Source organism: Thalassophryne amazonica, chromosome 18 (assembly GCF_902500255.1).
Source record: "Thalassophryne amazonica chromosome 18, fThaAma1.1, whole genome shotgun sequence".
Lineage (NCBI taxonomy): Eukaryota > Metazoa > Chordata > Actinopteri > Batrachoidiformes > Batrachoididae > Thalassophryne > Thalassophryne amazonica.
Genome location: NC_047120.1, coordinates 19,684,300 through 19,704,993, shown reverse-complemented (window position 1 = coordinate 19,704,993; position 20,694 = coordinate 19,684,300). Strand labels below are relative to the sequence as shown.

At 41.5% G+C, this 20,694-nt stretch overlaps 1 protein-coding gene across 2 annotated transcripts in view; it reads right to left on the bottom strand.

Moving 5' to 3' along the window:
• Positions 1 to 12,950: 12,950 nt before the first annotated feature.
• The window catches only part of LOC117531200 (histamine N-methyltransferase-like), a 55,711-nt gene continuing 47,967 nt past the window's right edge, over positions 12,951 to 20,694 (bottom strand). The window contains exons 4-7 of one of the 2 annotated variants that reach the window (XM_034194247.1): positions 19,222 to 19,329; positions 15,432 to 15,562; positions 15,265 to 15,358; positions 12,951 to 13,908 (exon numbers count right to left, since the gene is read on the bottom strand). In XM_034194247.1, coding sequence (XP_034050138.1) covers positions 13,535 to 13,908; positions 15,265 to 15,358; positions 15,432 to 15,562; positions 19,222 to 19,329 — 707 coding nt within the window. In that variant the 3' untranslated portion in view covers positions 12,951 to 13,534. Of the gene's footprint in view, positions 13,909 to 15,264; positions 15,359 to 15,431; positions 15,927 to 19,221; positions 19,330 to 20,694 lie in introns of those variants that run through there. The other variant, XM_034194246.1, reaches the window with a different exon arrangement.

Sequence of the window (20,694 nt, the reverse complement as noted above, 5' to 3'; positions counted from 1 at the left end):
TGTTACAACCAGTACCACTACATACGGCAGTGGACAGAAACGGAAAGAAGAGCTGGCTGTGCTTGCGTATGCCGCATCGTGACAGAAACTACCGTTGGTGCCGACAAAGGAGGAAGAGAGAGCTGCTGTCGAAAATGACCAGTCCTTGTTGATAGACAAACAAATTTCTGACCCCTTGAAGGCAACTGACGGATGGTTAGACGAAGTCCAGAGTCTGAAACTGTGGATAGTGCAGAATATTTGCTAAGCAGGGATGAGAAATCGCTACTCCGCCGGCTTTGTAATGACTACAAGGAAGGTGGGTCTCAGATATAACCTCTTTGGTGTCACGTTTGTTTTGATAAGTTGACAAACAATAATATGTGCATGCATGCAGTTCGTTTATAGAACATGTCAACATTACAATATTATGTGCCACGTCATTCATGGCGCGACATTCCAGTCATAAGCCGATGCATGAAAACTGTGTCATCAGCCACATTATAATTCGGCACAGTTTCAGGATATTGACAAAATAAATGTGTGCAAGAAACTTACAATTTTAGTCCATCTTATACGTCCGTCTGGATCTTTCTTTTCTGTGGAGAAATTGTGTAGAATGAACAGAGGTTTACAACCACATTTCTTCTTCTTTTCGTCTTTGTGTGGACTCAGCGGAGCTTTGCAATTGTGTGTTTTCAACCAACTTTCAAGCCTATGAATTCCGTTCGAGCATTTGAAAACAGCACAATATGCACCTGTCATTGTACGCGTCACTTAAGGCTTAAAGCCTTTGAAACAATCCCTGTAAGCCTTAACTTTTACAGTCCGCTAATGCTACTGTATACGAAAATCAATGGGAGCGGTGTGAGTTTGGTAGTTGGAATTTTTGCCCCCGTTTGACCCACGTATGTGCAGACGCGTTGCGCACTTCGGTTACTTCGACCCCTGTGTAATTCTTCAATTGACCACAAGCACAAACAGCTGCACATCGTGTTGGTGATTAGATTGCACCAAGTAGCATGACATGTATGCATGAAAGATTTTTTAGAACCTTTCAGCTCGTCAAGTGGTGCGAAGAAGTGAACAGTGCGCATCAGAGCGCAGCTCGTCTGAACATTATAACAAGAAGTTAAATCTGTTATAAAAATATTTAACAGCTACACACAAGAAGGAAAGAGCACACAGCTGTTTTACCAAGCCATGACAATGTAAATATGACAAGTAATTACCTTTTAAGATGGCTCAAAATGCTTTCTGCAGCTTGCAGTCGGAGTTTTATCGATCCTACAGATGCTACAGACGTCTGATTTTTTTCGTTCCTTTATCTGAATACATAATGTATTGACTACTGTTAGGTTAGATGGACCATTTCACCCAATATAACAAAAATTGTTTCTGAACAGTTACCTACCCTAGCTTACAATGGCAAAAGTCTTGGGAACAGGAGGTTAAGGGTAGACATTTATTTTCAATAGCTAATAGAGTGACAATTCCAGGGAATAGCTGTGGAAGGAAAGGGTGGACAAAAAAGGAGGAAGTCACTATCACTAGACTGAGAATTGAGCATACATTCTTGAATAGCACTCTCTTCCTCTTAGGGAAACACCAGGATGAGCCAGAGACAGTGAAGCTTCTCCTCATGTACTGGGAAAAATATTCCAGGGCAACGCACAAGCTTTTGTGAGAATTTACAAAGATGGGGCTGAATAGAGTTTCTGTGGGCAGTATTTTGGACATGGGGTCAAGTGGGAGGGGAAGTCATGGTTCTTTAAATTCCTGAAAGATACTGGACTCAAGAGGATTTAGGACAACTGTAATGGACTGATGCAGTAGGTGGCAGCAATGCACCAAAAGGATGCCGGAAATTCATGCCGATGGCTTTGGCACGAAGCTGATGGCACAGCAAAAGCGCCACCGTGTTGAAGCCTCACAGGACATGTTGTGACATGCCCACCTCGTCCACAATTTGATAGTGAATGATAGTCACACGACTGAAAAGCCACCGAAAGCCATCTGAATCTTCTGAATGGTGGAAGAGCTGGGCATGTCACAACATGTCCTGGGAGACTTAAACACGGAGGCGCTTTGTTGTGCCATCAGCTTCGTGCCGATGAATTTCGCTGCAACTCTTTTCATGGCAAAATCTTCTGTCACAGTGGAATGTGCTGAAAAAGTGCTGATGTCCACCTCTTCCACAATTTCTCGGATAGTCACACGACGGTCCCACATCACCACAGTATTCACTTTGGAATGATCCGGTCATTTCAGCGTGTTGATGGCCGCCCGGAGCGTGGCTCGCTCTCCACCTTGTGCGGATGTCTTTAAACCAGTAGTACCACTCCTTAATCTGTGTGATGCCCATAGGATCGTCACCGAAAGCCATCTGAATAATCCGAATGGTTTCCACCTGGCTGTCGCCCAGTTTCTGACAAAATTTGATGCAGTCGCGCTGCTCCAGTCATTCCGCCATTTCCTTGCAAAGAAAAAATGACAAGAGACTCCACCCATCCTCACACAAAGGCTGCTTACAAGCAAATGATGCAACCGACAGGCGTGAAAAAAATCACGCATGCGCACAAAGGTTCAAGGTTGGCTCATGCAAGCACACGTGATTCAAATCCATCAGGTTTTTGCAAAAAATAAAAAGATCGGATACTTTTCTAACAGACCTCGTATTTCTTTTCTGTGTTCATGTTGTCTGATGTGACAGCGTGGGGAATATCTGCTCAAGGGGCTTATTTATATGAAATTGCATATTCAATCAGGGGCAAGGCCAGGGAGGAGTTGTGTGTGTTTGCAGGTGCGATCAATTTCACGTCCAATGGGATATACAAATGGAACATCCCCAGAGCCATGTGTATCCACACTTTGATACATCTGATTATTTTTGTTCTTACACCAATGTCTGGGTTTTGCTGTACGCCGTGTTTCAGTAAGAAATCCATGCAATTCTTTGTACATGAGGTCCCAGGTGCTTTGGGCTTGTTCTTGTGCTGCCATGATCAGATCCTGTGTGCTGTCCTTTAGGCAGGCCTTTCCTAGCCACTGGTAGGACTTCTTGATGTCAGCCACTTCCTCTCTATCGCACATGCTCTGGCGGGGCTTGGTCTTCCACGATTAGGGATGGGTAATAATAAAATTTTAATCAGTCGATGCCATTATCGATTCCCTTATCGATACCTCTTGTGAATTTTCTGTGTACTAAAAGTAGGCTTTACAGGTTTTCTATGTCAACATTTTAAACTGGTCACTGGATCCTTGATCTCTGGACATAAATAAAATCTGTAGTTTTCGTCAAAAGCATTTCCTTTCAGACATTTTGGCATGAATGCCTCTCCATACCTCTGAACTGAGCTCAGCCGGCTGCTGCACATCAGCGAAGGTGTCTCGTTTTAGGAGGAAAAAAAAACATTTTGATCGATTGCAGTTTATTATTTGTATTACAACGTTTGGAAAGAGGTGTTAATTTGATTTAAATGGTGTTTTGCTTTGAATTAATTAATTCCGACTGGACTCTATCATTCTAACTTGACTCGGCAGAGAGCCACACAGCGTTTTGAGCTGTGTGAACAGAACGGAGGATGATTCACATTTCTTTCTTGCAACAAGACAGGAGTCTTGATTGACAAGTGACTCATGATTGACATATTCAGGGAAGAAAGTGGTGCAAAGCAAAAAAAAGCTGAAACCCCAAATTACTCCCAACACCACCCACATGAAAATGTTTGAATTCTAGAAGCTCTGAAATCCAATCTGGGACTATTCCAGACAAACTGCAGTGAGTGCAGCAGCCATTTTGGTGGAAAAAAAAAACTTTCCTTATTCAAATTCATTCAAGTAGTATTCTGCTCTTACTAGGATGCAGCAGTTTTCTAGCTTGGCAGATAGTTCTGGAGGAAATCACTGAAGAAATTAACAAATTGAAAATTTGTTGGACTGAAACAAATTGTCATTAAACAGGGATGAAGTGGAGGTGTAAGAGTCACTAGGTGTTCACAGGAAACATTTATTTCTATATGTATTTATTTTCATTGTTAGTTTGTTACCATTACAGGCCACAGTGCCGGTCCTGTAACGGTGAGGCTTCTTCACACCGCCGGTAGCCGGAGCGTTCTTCCAGGTGACTTTGGTAGCGAGCTGCTTACTTGGAGCTTTTCCTCCGGTGGATTCACAGGTGGTTTGCTTGGTTCTGGCTATATTAAGTTTACGCTGTGAAACTGCCGGCCACTTCGTTACATCGTCCTTAAATTCACTATGCGGTGTAACATACAGATCCACTGCACCAACTGCTACACATCGATCACAATAAACAGCTTTATCTTGAGGGTTTAAAGTCTCGTAATCAGCTTTCATTCTCATTTTCTTTCACGTGCCAGCCGCCTAGTAATCCACAATGGAGATGGTAACTGTCCCACAGCAAATCGGTCACGTGATTGAAAACCCTCTATACAGACAACAAATGCGCGGAGATGCGAACTTAATGCCAACTTTAACATTGAAAATGCCATAGACATGCTAACGCATTAGCGTCTGTCACGTTTTTAAGTTATAAAATACATCTCAACTGTTTCAGAAGGCCATAACAGGTCGGTGTAACATGAAAAAGGTAAATATTACACATACATATGCTCTTTCGGGTTTTAGTGGGGAAACATTAAGATAAAGTGAACTAAAACAATGAACCAACGAAGCAGCAGATCAAAGCATTGCTTCAATCTGTGAATCACTGCTTCAACCTTGATTAGTTTAAGGTTCAAAGCAAAGCCGCACTGCAGAAAAGTTGATTACAGATCCACTGTAGGGTCTGTAATCAATGTAGAGAAATCATTTTCCTTACAAACACCCCAAAAACAGCCATTCTGAAGGACCAATAAGGGAATCTTTAAGCAAAAAGTTATTGATGTAGGTGGATTGAATCATTTTTTAACGATACCTGAAAAGAACCGGTTCTTGATACCCATCATTATCCATGATATCTCCTCTTCCTGCTCATTATCATGTCCGTCTTCACCTATCTGAGGCATTCTTGTAGCAGCTGATCGGGGGCGGCATCTTTCTGCTGTGTTCACGGATGCTCCTCATCTCATCCTGGATTGTGGCTCTGACACTCACTAATCCTCGCCCTCCCTCCTTCCATTGCTCATAGAGCCTCAGGATGCTGGACTTTAGGTGGAAGCCTCTGTGTAGTGATGGGATGATGATACCTCAAGGAGTGTATTGACACACTACACAAACTGTCAGTAACTCATTAGTGACCCCTGCAGTAGTTATAAAATCATTGCAGGTAAATAAGATGGAAATGCTAACATCCTGCAAACCCAACATCAGCCTGTGAAATATTCAATGGCCAGTCCTTTATTTAAAATATGATCTCATCATTGCATAATTTCATGTGCTCAATTTCTGTGTCCAGTTAAGCTGTTCATGAGAAGAGCTTAAACTTTGCTTAAATCCTTGTTTGTGTAAATGCTAAACTGAGTTGGTATGTAAAATATAGCAAATTTGTCTGTAATAAAATTCAGAGTTAAAATTGACCTGGGGGTCTGCTCTGTGTCAGCCTGATCCTGTCAGATCTCAGAAGCTAAGCAGAGCAGGATCTGGTTAGTACTTGGAACTTTGGAACACCAGCGTCTGTGTTTCTCCAGGTAAAACTTGAATTGTGTCAGGAAGGGCATCCGACGTAAAACTAGTGCCAAATACCAATGCGGATCTGGCTGTATCTGCTGTGGTGACCCCGAACGAAACTGGGAGCAGCCGAATGAACAACAACTCACACGGGACTGGGAAAAACCTCTTTGAATGATCCATGAAGTCAGTGGAACAAGGCGAGGGCAAGCAAAACTCCAAAATCCAACTCCAACAGCAAAACTCCATCCATCAAATCCGCAACGTCGATAGTTTGTTTCCTTATAAACACAATTTGGCGCGGAGCATCCGACGACAGTTCCTGTATTGGTCACATGATTTTTTTTTTCTTCTTAAAGCGATACATGCACCAATACGGGGTTTCACTCATGTGCTCGGCCCAGTGCTGACACACCAGTGTTGCTTGTCCCATCACTACCTCTGTGTATTGTGAGTTTGTGTTTTGACATCAGTGGCATCTCCCCCTGTGGCCAACTTATCTCAGCTCAATTTGGAGTTGAATTAAGATAAAACTAAAATTCTATTTGGGATATACTCTTGATCTTGGTCTCACTTTAAGCAGGATGTAATTCAATTAGGCACCGAGTCATTTCAGAAAATAAGAGACCGAAAAGGTATTTTTGTACCGATGTTGCAGACTGAACTAATCAATTGCTGGCTGTCTGAGTGGTGTCCAAAAAATGAGGTGGGCTTCATAGATAATTGGCAAAGCTTCCGGGGAAAACCTGGTCTTGTTAGGAGAGACGGCATCCATACCACTTTGGATGGAGCATCTCTCATCTCTAGAAATCTGGCCAATTTTATTAAACCCTCCAAGTCATGACTATCCAGGGTTGGGACCAGGAAACAGAGTTGTAGTCTTACACACCTCTCTGCAGCTTCTCTCCCCCTGCCATCCCCTCATTACCCCATCCCCGTAGAGACGGTGCCTGCTCCAAGACCACCAATAACCAGTAAAAATCTATTTAAGCATAAAAATTCAAAAAGAAAAAATAATATAGCACCTTCACCTGCACCACAGACTAAAACAGTTAAAAGTGGTTTATTAAACATTAGGTCTCTCTCTTCTAAGTCCCTGTTAGTAAATGATATAATAATTGATCAACATATTGATTTATTCTGCCTTACAGAAACCTGGTTATAGCAGGATGATTATGTTAGTTTAAATGATTCAACACCCCCGAGTCACACTAACTGCCAGAATGCTCGTAGCACGGGCCGAGGCAGAGGACTAGTAGCAATCTTCCATTCCAGCTTATTAATTAATCAAAAACCCAGACAGAGCTTTAATTCATTTGAAAGCTTGACTCTTAGTCTTGTCCATCCAAATTGGAAGTCTCAAAAACCAGTTTTATTTGTTATTATCTATCGTCCACCTGGTCGTTACTGTGAGTTTCTTTGTGATTTTTCAGACCTTTTGTCTGACTTAGTGCTTAGCTCAGATAAGATAATTACAGTGGATGATTTTAACATCCACATAGATGCTGAGAATGACAGCCTCAACACTGCATTTAATCTATTATTAGACTCAGTTGGCTTCGCTCAAAATGTAAATGAGCCCACCCACCACTTTAACACACACACTTTAGACATATGGCATAGAAATTGAAGACTTAACAGTATTCCCTGAAAACCCCCTTTTGTCTGATCATTTCTTAATAACATTTACTTTAATGGACTACCCAGCAGTGGGGAATAAGTTTCATTACAGTAGAAGTCTTTCTGAAAGCACTGTAACTAGGTTTAAGGACATGATTCCTTCTTTGTTATGTTCTTCAATGCCATATACCAACACAGTGCAGAGTAGCTACCTAAACTCTGTGAGTGAGATAGATTATCTCATCAACAGCTTTACATCCTCATTGAGCACAACTTTGGATGCTGTAGCTCCTCTGAAAAAGAGAGCCTTAAATCAGAAGTGCCTGACTCCTTGGTATAACCCACAAACTCGCAGCTTAAAGCAGATAACCCGTAAGCTGGAGAGGAAATGGCGTCTCACTAATTTAGAAGATCTTCATTTAGCCTGGAAAAAGTGTCTGTTGCTCTATAAAAAAGTCCCCCGTAAAGCTAGAACATCTTACTATTCATCACTAATTGAAGAAAATAAGAACAACCCCAGGTTTCTTTTCAGCACTGTAGCCAGGCTGACAAAGAGTCAGAGCTCTATTGAGCCGAGTATTCCTTTAAGTTTAACTAGTAATGACTTCATGACTTTCTTTGCAAATAAAATTTTAACTATTGGAGAAAACATTATTCATAACCATCCCAAAGACATATCTTTATGTTCGGCTGCTTTCAGTAATGCTGGTATTTGGTTAGACTCTTTTTCTCCGATTGTTCTGAGTTATTTTCATTAGTTATTTCCTCCAAACCATCAACATGTCTATTAGACCCCATTCCTACCAGGCTGCTCAAGGAAGCCCTACCATTAATTAATGCTTCGATCTTAAATATGATCAATCTATCTTTATGAGTTGGCTATTAAGGCTTTTAAGGTGGCAGTAATTAAACCATTACTTAAAAAGCCATCACTTGACCCAGCTATCTTAGCTAATTATAGGCCAATCTCCAACCTTCCTTTTCTCTCAAAAATTCTTGAAAGGATAGTTGTAAAACAGCTAACTGATCATCTGCAGAGGAATGGTCTATTTGAAGTCAGGTTTCAGAATTCATCATAGTACAGAAACAGCATTAGTAAGGTTACAAATGATCTTCTTATGGCCTCAGACAGTGGACTCATCTCTGTGCTCGTCCTGTTAGACCTCAGCGCAGCTTTTGATACGGTTGACCATAAAATTTTATTACAGAGATTAGAGCATGCCATAGGTATTAAAGGCACTGCACTGCAGTGGTTTGAATCATATTTATCTAATAGATTACAATTTGTTCATGTAAATGGGGAGTCTTCTTCACAGACTAAGGTTAATTATGGAGTTCCACAAGGTTCTGTGCTAGGACCAATTTTATTCACTTTATACATGCTTCCCTTAGGCAGTATTATTAGAAAGCATTGCTTAAATTTTCATTGTTACGCAGATGATACCCAGCTTTATCTATCCATGAAGCCGGAGGACACACACCATTTAGTTAAACTGCAGGAATGTCTTTCAGACATAAAAACATGGATGACCTCTAATTTCCTGCTTTTAAATTCAGATAAAACTGAAGTTATTGTACTTGGCCCCACAAATCTTAGAAGCATGGTGTCTAACCAGATCCTTACTCTGGATGGCATTACCATGACCTCCAGTAATATTGTGAGAAATCTTGGAGTCATTTTTGATCGGGATATGTCATTCAATGCGCATACAACCCCTGGCAATAATTATGGAATCACTGGCCTCGGAGGATGTTCATTCAGTTGTTTAATTTTGTAGAAAAAAAAGCAGATCACAGACATGACACAAAACTAAAGTAATTTCAAGTGGCAATTTTCTGGCTTTAAGAAACACTATAAGAAATAAAGAAAAATAATTGTGGCAGTCAGTAATGGTTACTTTTTAGACCAAGCAGAGAGAAAAAAATATGGACTCACTCAATTCTGAGGAATAAATTATGGAATCACCCTGTAAATTTTCAGCCCCCAAAACTAACACCTGCATCAGATCAGATCTGCATCTAAAAAGGAGTGATCACACCTTGGAGAGTTGTTGCACCAAGTGGACTGACATGAATCATGGCTCCAACACAAGAGATGTCAATTGAAACAAAGAAGAAGATTATCAAACTCATAAGAGGGTAAATCATCACGCAATGTTGCAAAAGATGTTGGTTGTTCACAGTCAGCTGTGTTTAAACTCTGGACCAAATACAAACAAAACGGGAAGGTTGTTAAAGGCAAACATACGGATTTTTCAGAGTCATACGGACGTACAAATCGTCTTACGGATATTCAGGGTTTTCTGTTAATTTATTTTACTGTTTTTCTTAACTCCGGACTTTTGGCAAGCCCTCCACCATCTTCGTACTCCTCATAAGCTGTGTGATGACGTGCGAAATGTGAGCGTCCAATCGAAATTGGTTCACCATCACATGGTTTTCCAATATCCAATCGTAGGGCGGAGCAGTCTCAGACAGTAGGGCCAAAGATTGTTAGGAGCAGGGATCTGTTACTGTGTTCGTGTTTCTGTAAAAATTGAACAGCTGTGTGACACTATTCATGGGAAATATATCGAGTTTGTACAAAATGTCTACAATGTACTTGACATTTTGACAGCAAGCAATTTTACTGTTTAGCAAGAGGATTTAACTGTGGAGAACTTCCACCATAAAAGAGCCCATGGAGATCCCTGGTGTTATATGGACAAAACCCCAGTTATGTGATACAGCCATGTGGGTGTGTGTACTGTAATAAAACTGATTTTGGTGCAGTGTGGAGGTTATAAGGATTTTGTTGATTTTTATCACTTGGTTATAGGTGGACCCTCAAAGGGGTTGACATGTATGAGCGATCAGAGTGCCATGGCTAAAGCTGCTAGCTGATGCGTTCACTGCTTGTCGGACTTTTCAAACCGTCATGGAATTTCACCCCGTTTCTGCTTAAAACTGACTTTAGAATGATTTGAGGTTTAACATTTATCATGCGATGGTTAATAATCCATTTAATTGCTTTGGGTTAAGATGCAGATGGAAGGGGCGGACAGTTTAGTCTAAGACACCAGTGACGCAGACTGAAAGGTCCCCCTATTTGTCGCTGAGACAGATGGCTGGAATGCAGTTTTAAGCAGAAACGAGGTGATAATCGGTAAACTGCGGCTCATGACGCATGCACTGTGGAGGCAGGGCGGACCATTTTTAGGGGGACCTTTCAAATCAATTTTATATAGCGCCAAGTCACAACAAACAGTTGCCCCAAGGTGCTTTATATTGTAAGGCCAAAGCCATACAATTACAGAAATACCCCAACGGTCAAAATGACCCCCTATGAGCAAGCACTTGGCAACAGTGGGAAGGAAAAACTCCCTTTTAACAGGAAGAAACCTCCAGCAGAACCAGGCTCATGGAGGGGCAGTATTCTGCTGGGACTGGTTGGGGCTGAGGATAGAGAATCAGGAAAAAGACATGCTGTGGAAGAGATCAATCACTAATGAATAAATGCAGAGTGGTGCATACAGAGCAAAAAGAGAAATAAAAAGAAACACTCAGTGCATCATGGGAACCCCCCAGCAGTCTAAGTCTATAGTAGCATAACTAAGGGTTGGTTCAGGGTCACCTGATCCAGCCCTAACTATAAGCTTTAGCAAAAAGGAAAGTTTTAAGCTTAGTCTTAAATGTAGAGAGGGTGTCTGTCTCCCTAATCTGAATTGGGAGCTGGTTCCACAGGAGAGGAGCCTGAAAGATGAAGGCTCTGCCTCCCATTCTATTCTTACAAACCCTAGGAACTACAAGTAAACCTGCAGTCTGAGAGCGAAGTGCTCTATTGGGGGGATATGGTACTAAGAGGTCCCTAAGATAAGATGGGACCTGATTATTCAAAACCTTAAGAATTTTAAAAATTCTATTCTGGAATTCACAGGGAGCCAATGGAGAGGCTAATATGGGTGAAATATGCTCTCTCCTTCCAGTCCCTGTCAGTACTCTAGCTGCAGCATTTTGAATTAACTGAAGGCTTTTCAGGGAACTTTTAGGACAACCTGATAATGAATTACAATAATCCAGGCTAGAAGAAATAAATGCATGAATTAGCTTTTCAGCATCACTCTGAGACAAGACCTAATTTTAGAGATATTGCCCAAATACAAAAAAAAAGCAGTCCTACATATTTGCTTAATACAACCCCTGGCAAAAATTACGGAATCAGCAGCATCTGAGGATGTTCAGTTTAATTTTGTAGAAGAAAAAAAAAATAAATAAAAAGATCACAGACATGACAAAACTAAAGTCATTTCAAATGGCAACTTTCTGGCTTTAAGAAACCCTATAAGAAATAAAAAAAAATTGTGGCGTTCAGTAACCGTTACTTTAAGACCAAGCGGGGGGGGGGGGGGGGGACCCCACTCAGAGGAATAAATTATGGATTCACCCTGTAAATTTTCATCCCCAAAACTAACACTTGCATCAAATCAGATCTGCTGATTAGTCTGCATCTAAAAAGGAGTGATCACACCTTGGAGAGCTGTTGCACCAGGTGGACTGACATGAATCATGGCTCCAACACGAGAGATGTCAATTGAAACAAAGGAGAGGATTATCAAACTCTTAAGAGGGTAGATCATCATGCAATATTGGAAAAGATGTTGGTTGTTCACAGTCAGCTGTGTCTAAACTCTGCACCAAATACAAACATGGGAAGGTTGTTAAAGGCAAACATACCGGTAGACCAAGGAAGACAAAGTGTCAAGACAGAAAACTTAAAGCAATGTCTCAAAAAAAAAAAAAAAAAAGGAAATGGGATTTAAACGAAAGCCATCATTAACACCTAAACAGAGAAAAAAAAAAAGGTTACAATGGGTTAAGGAAAAGCAATTGTGGACTGTGGATGACAGTCATTCAAAAATTTCTCCACATTGCACCAAAATCAGTTTTATTATAGTACACACACCCACATAGCGGTATCACATAACCGGGGTTTTGTCCATATAACTAACACCAGGGATCTCCATGGGCTCTTTTATGGTGGAAGTCCTCCACAGTTAAATCCTCTTGCTAGACAGTAAAATTGCTTGCTGTCAAAATGTCTACAAGTACATTGTAGACATTTTGTACAAACTCAATATATTTCCCATGAATAGTGTCACACAGCTGTTCAATTTTTACAGAAACACGAACACAGTAACAGATCCCTGCTCCTAACAATCTTTGGCCCTACTGTCTGAGACTGCTCCGCCCTACGATTGGATATTGGAAAACCATGTGATGGTGAACCAATTTCGATTGGACGCTCACATTTCGCACGTCATCACACAGCTTATGAGGAGTACGAAGATGGTGGAGGGCTTGCCAAAAGTCCGGAGTTAAGAAAAACAGTAAAATAAATTAACAGAAAACCCTGAATATCCGTAAGACGATTTGTACGTCCGTATGACTCTGAAAAATCCGTATGTTTGCCTTTAACAACCTTCCCGTTTTGTTTGTATTTGGTCTGAGACTGCTCTGCCCTACGATTGGATATTGGAAAACCATGTGACCGTGAACCAATTCCAATTGTACGCTCACATTGTGCACGTCACACAGCTTATGAGGAGTACGGCTTGCCGAAAGTCCACGGAGTTAAGAAAAACAGTAAAATAAATTAACAGCAAACCCTGAATATCTGTAAGACTATTTGTACGTCCGTATGACTGAAAAATCCATATAGGTTGACATGTATGATCGCTTCTGCCTCCTTTTATGATGAAATGCTGAATCTGTGTGGAAATCATTGTTGTACAAAAGCTTCAGATCTGTCGCTGAGATAGATGACTGGTGTGCAGTCTGAAGCAGAAACGAGGTGATAATCTGAACTGCGTCATCGGGGGACCGTTCCGTCTGCGACACCGCCAGTAAACTGCCATTTATTTTGACTCTCTGCGCTCTTATTTGTCCAATCCAAAACTGGACTATGATACATTAATGAAAATATTGATATGAATTAAGAAATATTTAAGATAAACCAAATGCTGATTTTAGACTCAAGTATAGCAGATCTGCAGTGTATTCTCACTTTTCTAAACTATAATAATATGGCCATTAGTCAATGAAATTTGTCATCTCCATCCCAATTACAGACAAACCAACCACTAGGATCAGTGGGCATCTACAGTCTGGTGCCCCTGGACCAACTCCAGATATGGAAACATTGGCTTGGTCAGCGAAAGGAACAGACCCTAAATATTAGTCACATTTTTCTCAACAATCAGTGTTTAAAATCAAAACACATCATTTCTCTTTACTCAAAATATGAAATTTTACTCAATTTGAAAATGCCTCAGCATTTTGAGAGGGGAAGGGGGTCAGCAATGAGCACTCCCAAGTTGTTGTTGAAGATAATTCTGCCATCAGACTCAGTGCTGCAGTCTGGGTGCCGCAGAAAAGCTAAGACGCTGGATCTGAGCTCAGATGAGGCTGTCTTACTGAAGTCCAGCACTCCAGTTAGAAAATCAAGCAGCAGCTCTCCTTTCTCGGACCCCTCAGAGAAACACTCAGTGATATCCATTTGAGACAGCAGCTCATAGCTCTGGTAGGTCACTTCTCTGGAGTCCAAGAACCTTTTGACGTCTTCTGTGGTCACCCACCAACTGGTCCCACTGTTAGGCAGCTGGTCCTTGTAGGTCTTCCCCAGCCTTGCCCAACCACTCTCACCTGGAATAAGGTGTGTAAAGAAAGCAACATCAGCTTGGAAAACTATCCACATCTCAGTTTTACAAGACACTGTTTGGGGAGAATTTGAGAAGGAGAAATACACACGTTTGGTCAGTTATTTGCTGTTTTGTGGGTCACATTCTTACCTACAGAGCTCCCTCTATAGCTTGGGAGTACATGTTACAAAAAACCACACCTCATTGCCTTGACCTGTGTGTGACCCCTTCCTCTGTCATGATTGTGAACATGAAAGAAATAGTCTTTGTTGGTTTGTTCTTATAGCTGCCAATTCAACAGGGGTGTGTGTATATGGTGCTATTGTTGTGCCATAAAGCCATCGCACTGTCTTCACTCAGATTGACAGTCACCATGTCTCACCCATTGGTACATGCAGACTTCATTTATTTTGGTGTTGCCTAGCTGGTGGCATAGCAACTCTTTGTCTCCGGCAATGATGCAACTTTTCTTTAAGACCCTTTCCAGACAACCCCAAATGTGCAGCAAGTTCATTTTGTTTTGAAGTGGAGAAATCCACCTTGAACAATCAGATTTAACAAAGTGTTCAACATTTTGTAGAAGAATTTTTAGGTCCATATTTGAACTGTGATGAACTATCAAGTGTCCTGATCCGAACTGTATGTCCTCTGGTTGAACTAGCAGGTGTTCAACCCAAAAAAAGGGCTCTATTAGTCATTTAGTCTGTCAGGGGCTTTCCAAGGCCTTTTAGGTGCTTTCCCGCAGGCCACGTGCGGGGGCCTCAGGCCAGCTGCACGTGTGGCTGAGGCCACGTGCGGAGGGGGCCTCAGGCCAGCTGCACGTGTGGCTGAAGGTCTTTTAAAAAAATCAGTTGTAAATCCTTCATGTTTTAATGGGAGCGTTTGTCACATTGAAATAATGGCCTAACACCTGCTTAGGGTTCACTAGAGGACGCTTCCAATAGAAAACCATGTCTTGGGAATGAAATAAATAAAAAAGTCGAAGGAGGAGCGATGCCCGCGGGTCTCCAATAAATAGACGAGCGCGGTTGTCATATTCAGTCTCTCTAGAGGACTCAGTTTGTCTAAGCTTTGTGTCGAAGGCTTAAATAAACTTAAAAACTGTGCATTTTATCTTGCTTAAGGCTGAATTATTCTAAAGTGTTGTGTCCTCTTTCTAGCATATCACTTGCAATTAGTTTGTGTTATCTAAAAGACGACATCCTGAGAAGACCAAAAAGACGAGCCGCGACAATTTCACCCTTTGAATCAAAACTTCACACTCAAGAAATATTGTTCTCTACTTTTTCTGGGTCAGGCTCAAACCTCTCAATCAGCCCTTGTATAAAATGTTTTGATGATCACATGTTAGACCACTTACTAGAGACAAGAATGAAAAGGATCTTGCCATTATTTTTAAGGAGACTCTGGTAGAAGGTGATTGTTGATTCAAGGTCCTCCATATAGTACAGCACCTGTCAAGTCCAGCAGACAAATGAGAGGAGAACCGCATTCATGGAATAATCATAGATACCAGGAAACACTAACCTGGATCATATGGATGAAGTCAACCTTCTTGGTTATTTTTTTCACTTTCCAGCTCTCCTCAAACTCAGAGGCAGTCATCATGTTCCAGGAAAACTTGATGTAATCTAAATCTGGTCTCTGTGACACCAAAGCTATACACACACCACACTTTAGATTATCAGCTTTATTGGCAAGTATGTTAATAAACTGAGTTTTGCCTTCTTGTTCAGCTCCTTCACCACAATTGTCTGGTACAACATCAGACCACCCCAATCTGTCTGCCAATCTCACACTCCAATTTCCTTGACTCGTGAACAAGACCCAGCGAGACTTAAGGACCCCTTCACACAGTGTGAATACATACAACTCAGGGTAACTCACGGCGGTAGAGCTCATACAGGGCCAGCCCAAGCCTTTATGGGGCCTTAAGCAGAATTTCATTTGGGGCCCCCCTACCATCACCTCAGCACCAGATGCCTCATTATTCCATAGGTTACACTGTTATGTGTGTGTAACGTACTCACAATAATTAGCATTATTTGTAATTATCTTACATCATACAGGTGTCACTTGTTTTTAACCTTAAAGGGGTAGCAAACTCAACTGTTTTAATTCTACATACAGAGTGATGTATAAGTATGGCTCATTAATTTAACTATTTGAAAGTAACATCAGCAGGCAGGAGACTGCATTTATAGTAAACATTAAATAACTTAATTTCTTTCAGATGTGCAAAATGTTCAATATCCAAATACAAAATAGAATCAAATGACATTCACATTATCTTACAGAAAAATAAAGTTGTAATCAAAATTAAATAATTTTGAAAATGAACAGTACATCCATAGCTCTCTGCTGGACAGTGTCAAACAAACACCACATCAGTCAGATTTGTTCATATGTGTACAACATGAACACAAAATCCTCCAGTTTCATCAGAAGTCCTTTGGCACAGTCTAATGTGTCATCATCCATGGACTTATCTGCAATGATCATCTCAAAAGTTTGCAGGAGGGCATCATAATTGTTTGCCACAGTGCTCACTATCTGTGATGTGAAATTCTGAGTAGGAGCATTTCTGGGCAACCTTGAGCAGCCTGCAGACTCAAGAAAAGACATCCTCTTTGTGGATTGAGAAAAATGTGGCAAACCCAGAGAATGATGCAAAAAATATTCTGCAATCAGATAAGCATTTAGCCCCCTGAGACAGAACCAGATTAAGTCTGTGTGCATAGCAATGCACAAACATTGCACTGGGGGCTGTTGCTTTAACTTTGGCCTGCAAACCATTGAGAGCTGAGCTACTTTTCCCCACCTTTTGCACCAAATTAATCTGAGTTGATCTGTCCTGCTGTTTAACTCTAAGTTTTTCTTCATAAGGAAGACTATCAAATGGCTTCGCCAAAAGCCGGTCCACAACATTCAAATTGTCTGCCATTATGTGTAGCTTGCTACCTAGCTAGCTGGGACTGGCGGGAGGCTAGTGTGAAGTTTGTCCGCTTGTGAGTGCTTTGTGACGGAGGAGCTCGGTAGGGACAGAAACTGCGATAGAAGTCAGTCTCCAAACACAAGCAGCTACAAAAAAAAAAAAAAACACGATATAGGAGCTCGATTTGTCGCTAGTTTTTAACAAAAAATGCCGCTAAGATTAGGAAAGTCTCTGGTTCAACTCAGACCAGAATGAAAATTAAAAATGCTCCCACGGATGTTTACGCCAAGAGATCGCTGAGTCGCTCATTTCGTTGTCAATCAAAAAGGGATTCAGCCTCAGACAGATCACCCAATCATCATCAAGCAGAAGCTGAGCGTCCGGGCCAGCCGAGGTCAGCCCACTGCCCCATAGACCCCCCCAGACACGCTGAGCGTCCGATGGGCGGGACAAAGCCCAGCATTTATCTAATGACTCGTCTCATTTCGTTGCAGTCTGTGTCGCTGAGTGAGAGGAAAGCCGCGTTGTTACCAGTGATAAGCTGATTCTGAACAAAAGTTCAGCGTGTTGTAGCGCATATTTAGTCAATGACATGTACACACACACCAGTATATATTTGATCACTTATTTTTGACTTTAGGGGAAGCTTAGCTTCCCTTGCAGTCTTAGAGCAATTGCCTCTGACTTTAAGACACCTAAAGCACTTTACACTAAACGAACGGAGCATTTTGCAAACAAAAAATTGTAATATTGGACATGCAAACCTACCTTTGTCTTGTTTTTTTTCTCATCTTCCAACTTTTTTCTTTTCTCCGCTCCAGAGGGATAATTTCTTTTCTGAGACATGACTTGCACTCACTTCGTTCCTCACGATTAGTCGTCGACCACCTGACCCAAGCGGTGCATCTAAAATTTGCCCAACAGTGGCAGCAGCCAACAGGAGTCAATTAACCTAGTATTGGTATTTTGTCAAAATGAATTTTTTTCAGGTGTAATACAATATTATTTTAATTTCATGTATATATTTTTTTATCACAATGTCTCGGTGCTCTCGGGGCCCCCTGGTGGTGTGGAGGCCCTAAGCGACCACGTAGTTGGCATATGCCTTGGGCTGGCTCCAAGCTCATGAAACATTGCGCCAACAGGCAGGCATGCACTATCTGGGTATGACTGTCTTTTGAGCATGAAACAGTGTGAGCAGCTGCACCACATCACACTGCTGATGTGGAGAAGAGAATAAAATAAAAACCAGCTGTGTAATTAGTGAATATCAATGGGTTGATGTAAATAATACGTCAAAGGGGACGCAATACAAAAACCCTGTAGTTAAATAAGATGTCATTCACAGGATTCAAACCCATAAGCTGTGATTACCAGACGGAAACTTTACCACTGCACTACCATCACTGGCCTGTAAACAGTGTGGAAAAATGTCTGGAATCAACAAAGGCATGGACGAGGTGCACTGTGTCCGGCCGCTGCAGCCCAGTGCAGAGGCGAAAGATGTTATGAGGACAGCAGGCAGAGATACACACATCATGGAGGAATGTTGTAAGATCATGTCCTTCCAAACACAGAACATGTTCTCAAGCTGGGACGTCCAGGAGCAGAGATCTTTACAGCTGTGAACAGACACACCCCCCCTCTATCGTTCAGCACCCAGACCAAAGTGTCACTTTGTTATGTGGTCATTTTTTTTCCAATTGCAGCTGTAGGTATTGTCGTAATTTATACAACTGTCCTCGCAGTTGTTTGTGTGTTATCCAGCCATCAGTGTGCTGCGAGCAGCTGACAGACCTGGTTGTCCGGCTCCCCATGTGATCATATCTGTACATACATAAGCATTTGATGTACGCAAGTGTATTCCCCCAGATGTGTTGGGGGAGACACATGCACCACATGTGTGGGATTTCTAACTCCAGTTGTGGGGCACTTAGATTTCACATCTTGCTCAGTGATCTGCTGACTTTTTGTGATGATAGTGCAAATGGCCACACATTTTCTAAGTGCCACGTAAGCGGTGTTAGATGTTTGTGCGTGTCATCTGGAATTTGGCCGACACTGGGTTCATATAGTGCAGTCTTTCAGCCGCTGGTGTGCACAAGTAGTTGTAACAGCTTTATGATCCGTTGGAAGCAGCTACGAAATTGCACATTTTACCTACGATTCCTGCTTCATGTGCAATTCAACCAAATTCACACTGTGCGTGAAGGGGCCCTAAGCTCCTCCACTTGGGGCAATCTCTCCCTTGAGCTAGAATGACAGTTCATCCTTTTTCGACAGAGGACCATGCTCTTAGTAGGGCTCACTAAATAAAAGGCTGGAATATATTTTGGGGTGTGGGAACATGCAGGTGCAGAACTTCATTTGTATCTCACCTACCTCTGTACTTGTGTAGTAGCTGGCTGTTCGGCTCCACCACCTCGTTGTCCAGTGTCAACCATGGATACTTCTGATGGATTGCAGAGAGCAGCTCCAGGTCAACTTCACCTACAGTGTCAGACAAGATCAGGTAAAGTACACAGACATAACTGAATAAATTAACCACACTGTCAAAAAAAAAAAGTTCAATTAAAAACACGGCGTGTGAGTTTTACAATTAAACTTGACTGGTTGTTAGGGCAAAGTTTTCACAGCTGCAGCCATAAACCACAGCACATTTACAGAAACAGTTATGGCAGGGATCACAGACTATTTCATTAAGAAAATGAAGTAGAAACAGCTTTATTGTACAAAGATGAATACATAGTGAAATTTGTCCTCTGCATTTAACGTGTCCAAATTACAGTTAGACACAACCCAGCCACTAGGAGCAGTGGGCAGCCACAGCCCAATGCCACAGGACTAATTCCAGATGTAAACATGCTGGCTTGGTCAGGGGCAGAGAAAGAACCATGTTTTTGATAGTGGGAGGAAATGCAAACGCCACAGAAAGAACCAGGTGGGAATTGATCCCACAGCCTTCTTGCTGTGAGGCAATAGTACTAACCATTAATCCACTGTGCAAGCCATGTTTGAAGTCACCTGAACAGCAGATATGAGTGTCATATCGGAGTGGCCATGTTGGCAGCACTGACTGACTACACTGTGACAAACCCATAAATGAATAAGAGTGGAGCCTGGGTAGCTCTCTGTGACAGACAGAGCTAACAGGGGAAAAAAAAAAGTTAACCATGGTTGGGGTGTTTATTAAACCATATTTTGGTGACTGTATGGTGGTTCTCAGTACATTGTGCTTTGGTGTGGGCAAGGGTTCCAGCTAGGACCATTTTAGTACCAGGTAATTTGTTAATTTTGTGCTCAGTTGTCATGGCAGGGACAGAGCCCCCTGAAGCTATGGAGTTTTAATGTTATTGGCAAGCCCTATTTTAACTAATTTTGAGTTGTTTTAGATGCATCGAAAGCAAGAATAATAGACAAAAAAAAAAAACGTAATATCAATGATATTTTTATGTTTGTCAACATCTAATTAATAAAATGTTGAAAATGTTTAAAAATTTGATGAACAGTTTTTGCACCTTTAATCAAATGAAGCGGGCAGTTTCTCTCATGACAGTTATGTTTTTTCCCCTATTTTTGAGTGGGGATTGCATTACTAAATATATAGAAAACATGGAAATGATTGACTTTTCATGTCAAAGATGAGTGAAGCTCTCAGAGCAAACCGAGTGTTTTGGAAATACAAAGCCTTTAAACTGTAAAATAAACCATAAATTTCTGAATGTATCGGCATATATGGATAGAAGGGACTCTAATGAAAGATTTTGAGGGAGTTTTTTCCTCCTTTCGCTCTAAGCTGCCTTAGAAAATGATACATTTCTTTTAAATAAAGCAAAACCAACGCTAAGCTTGAAA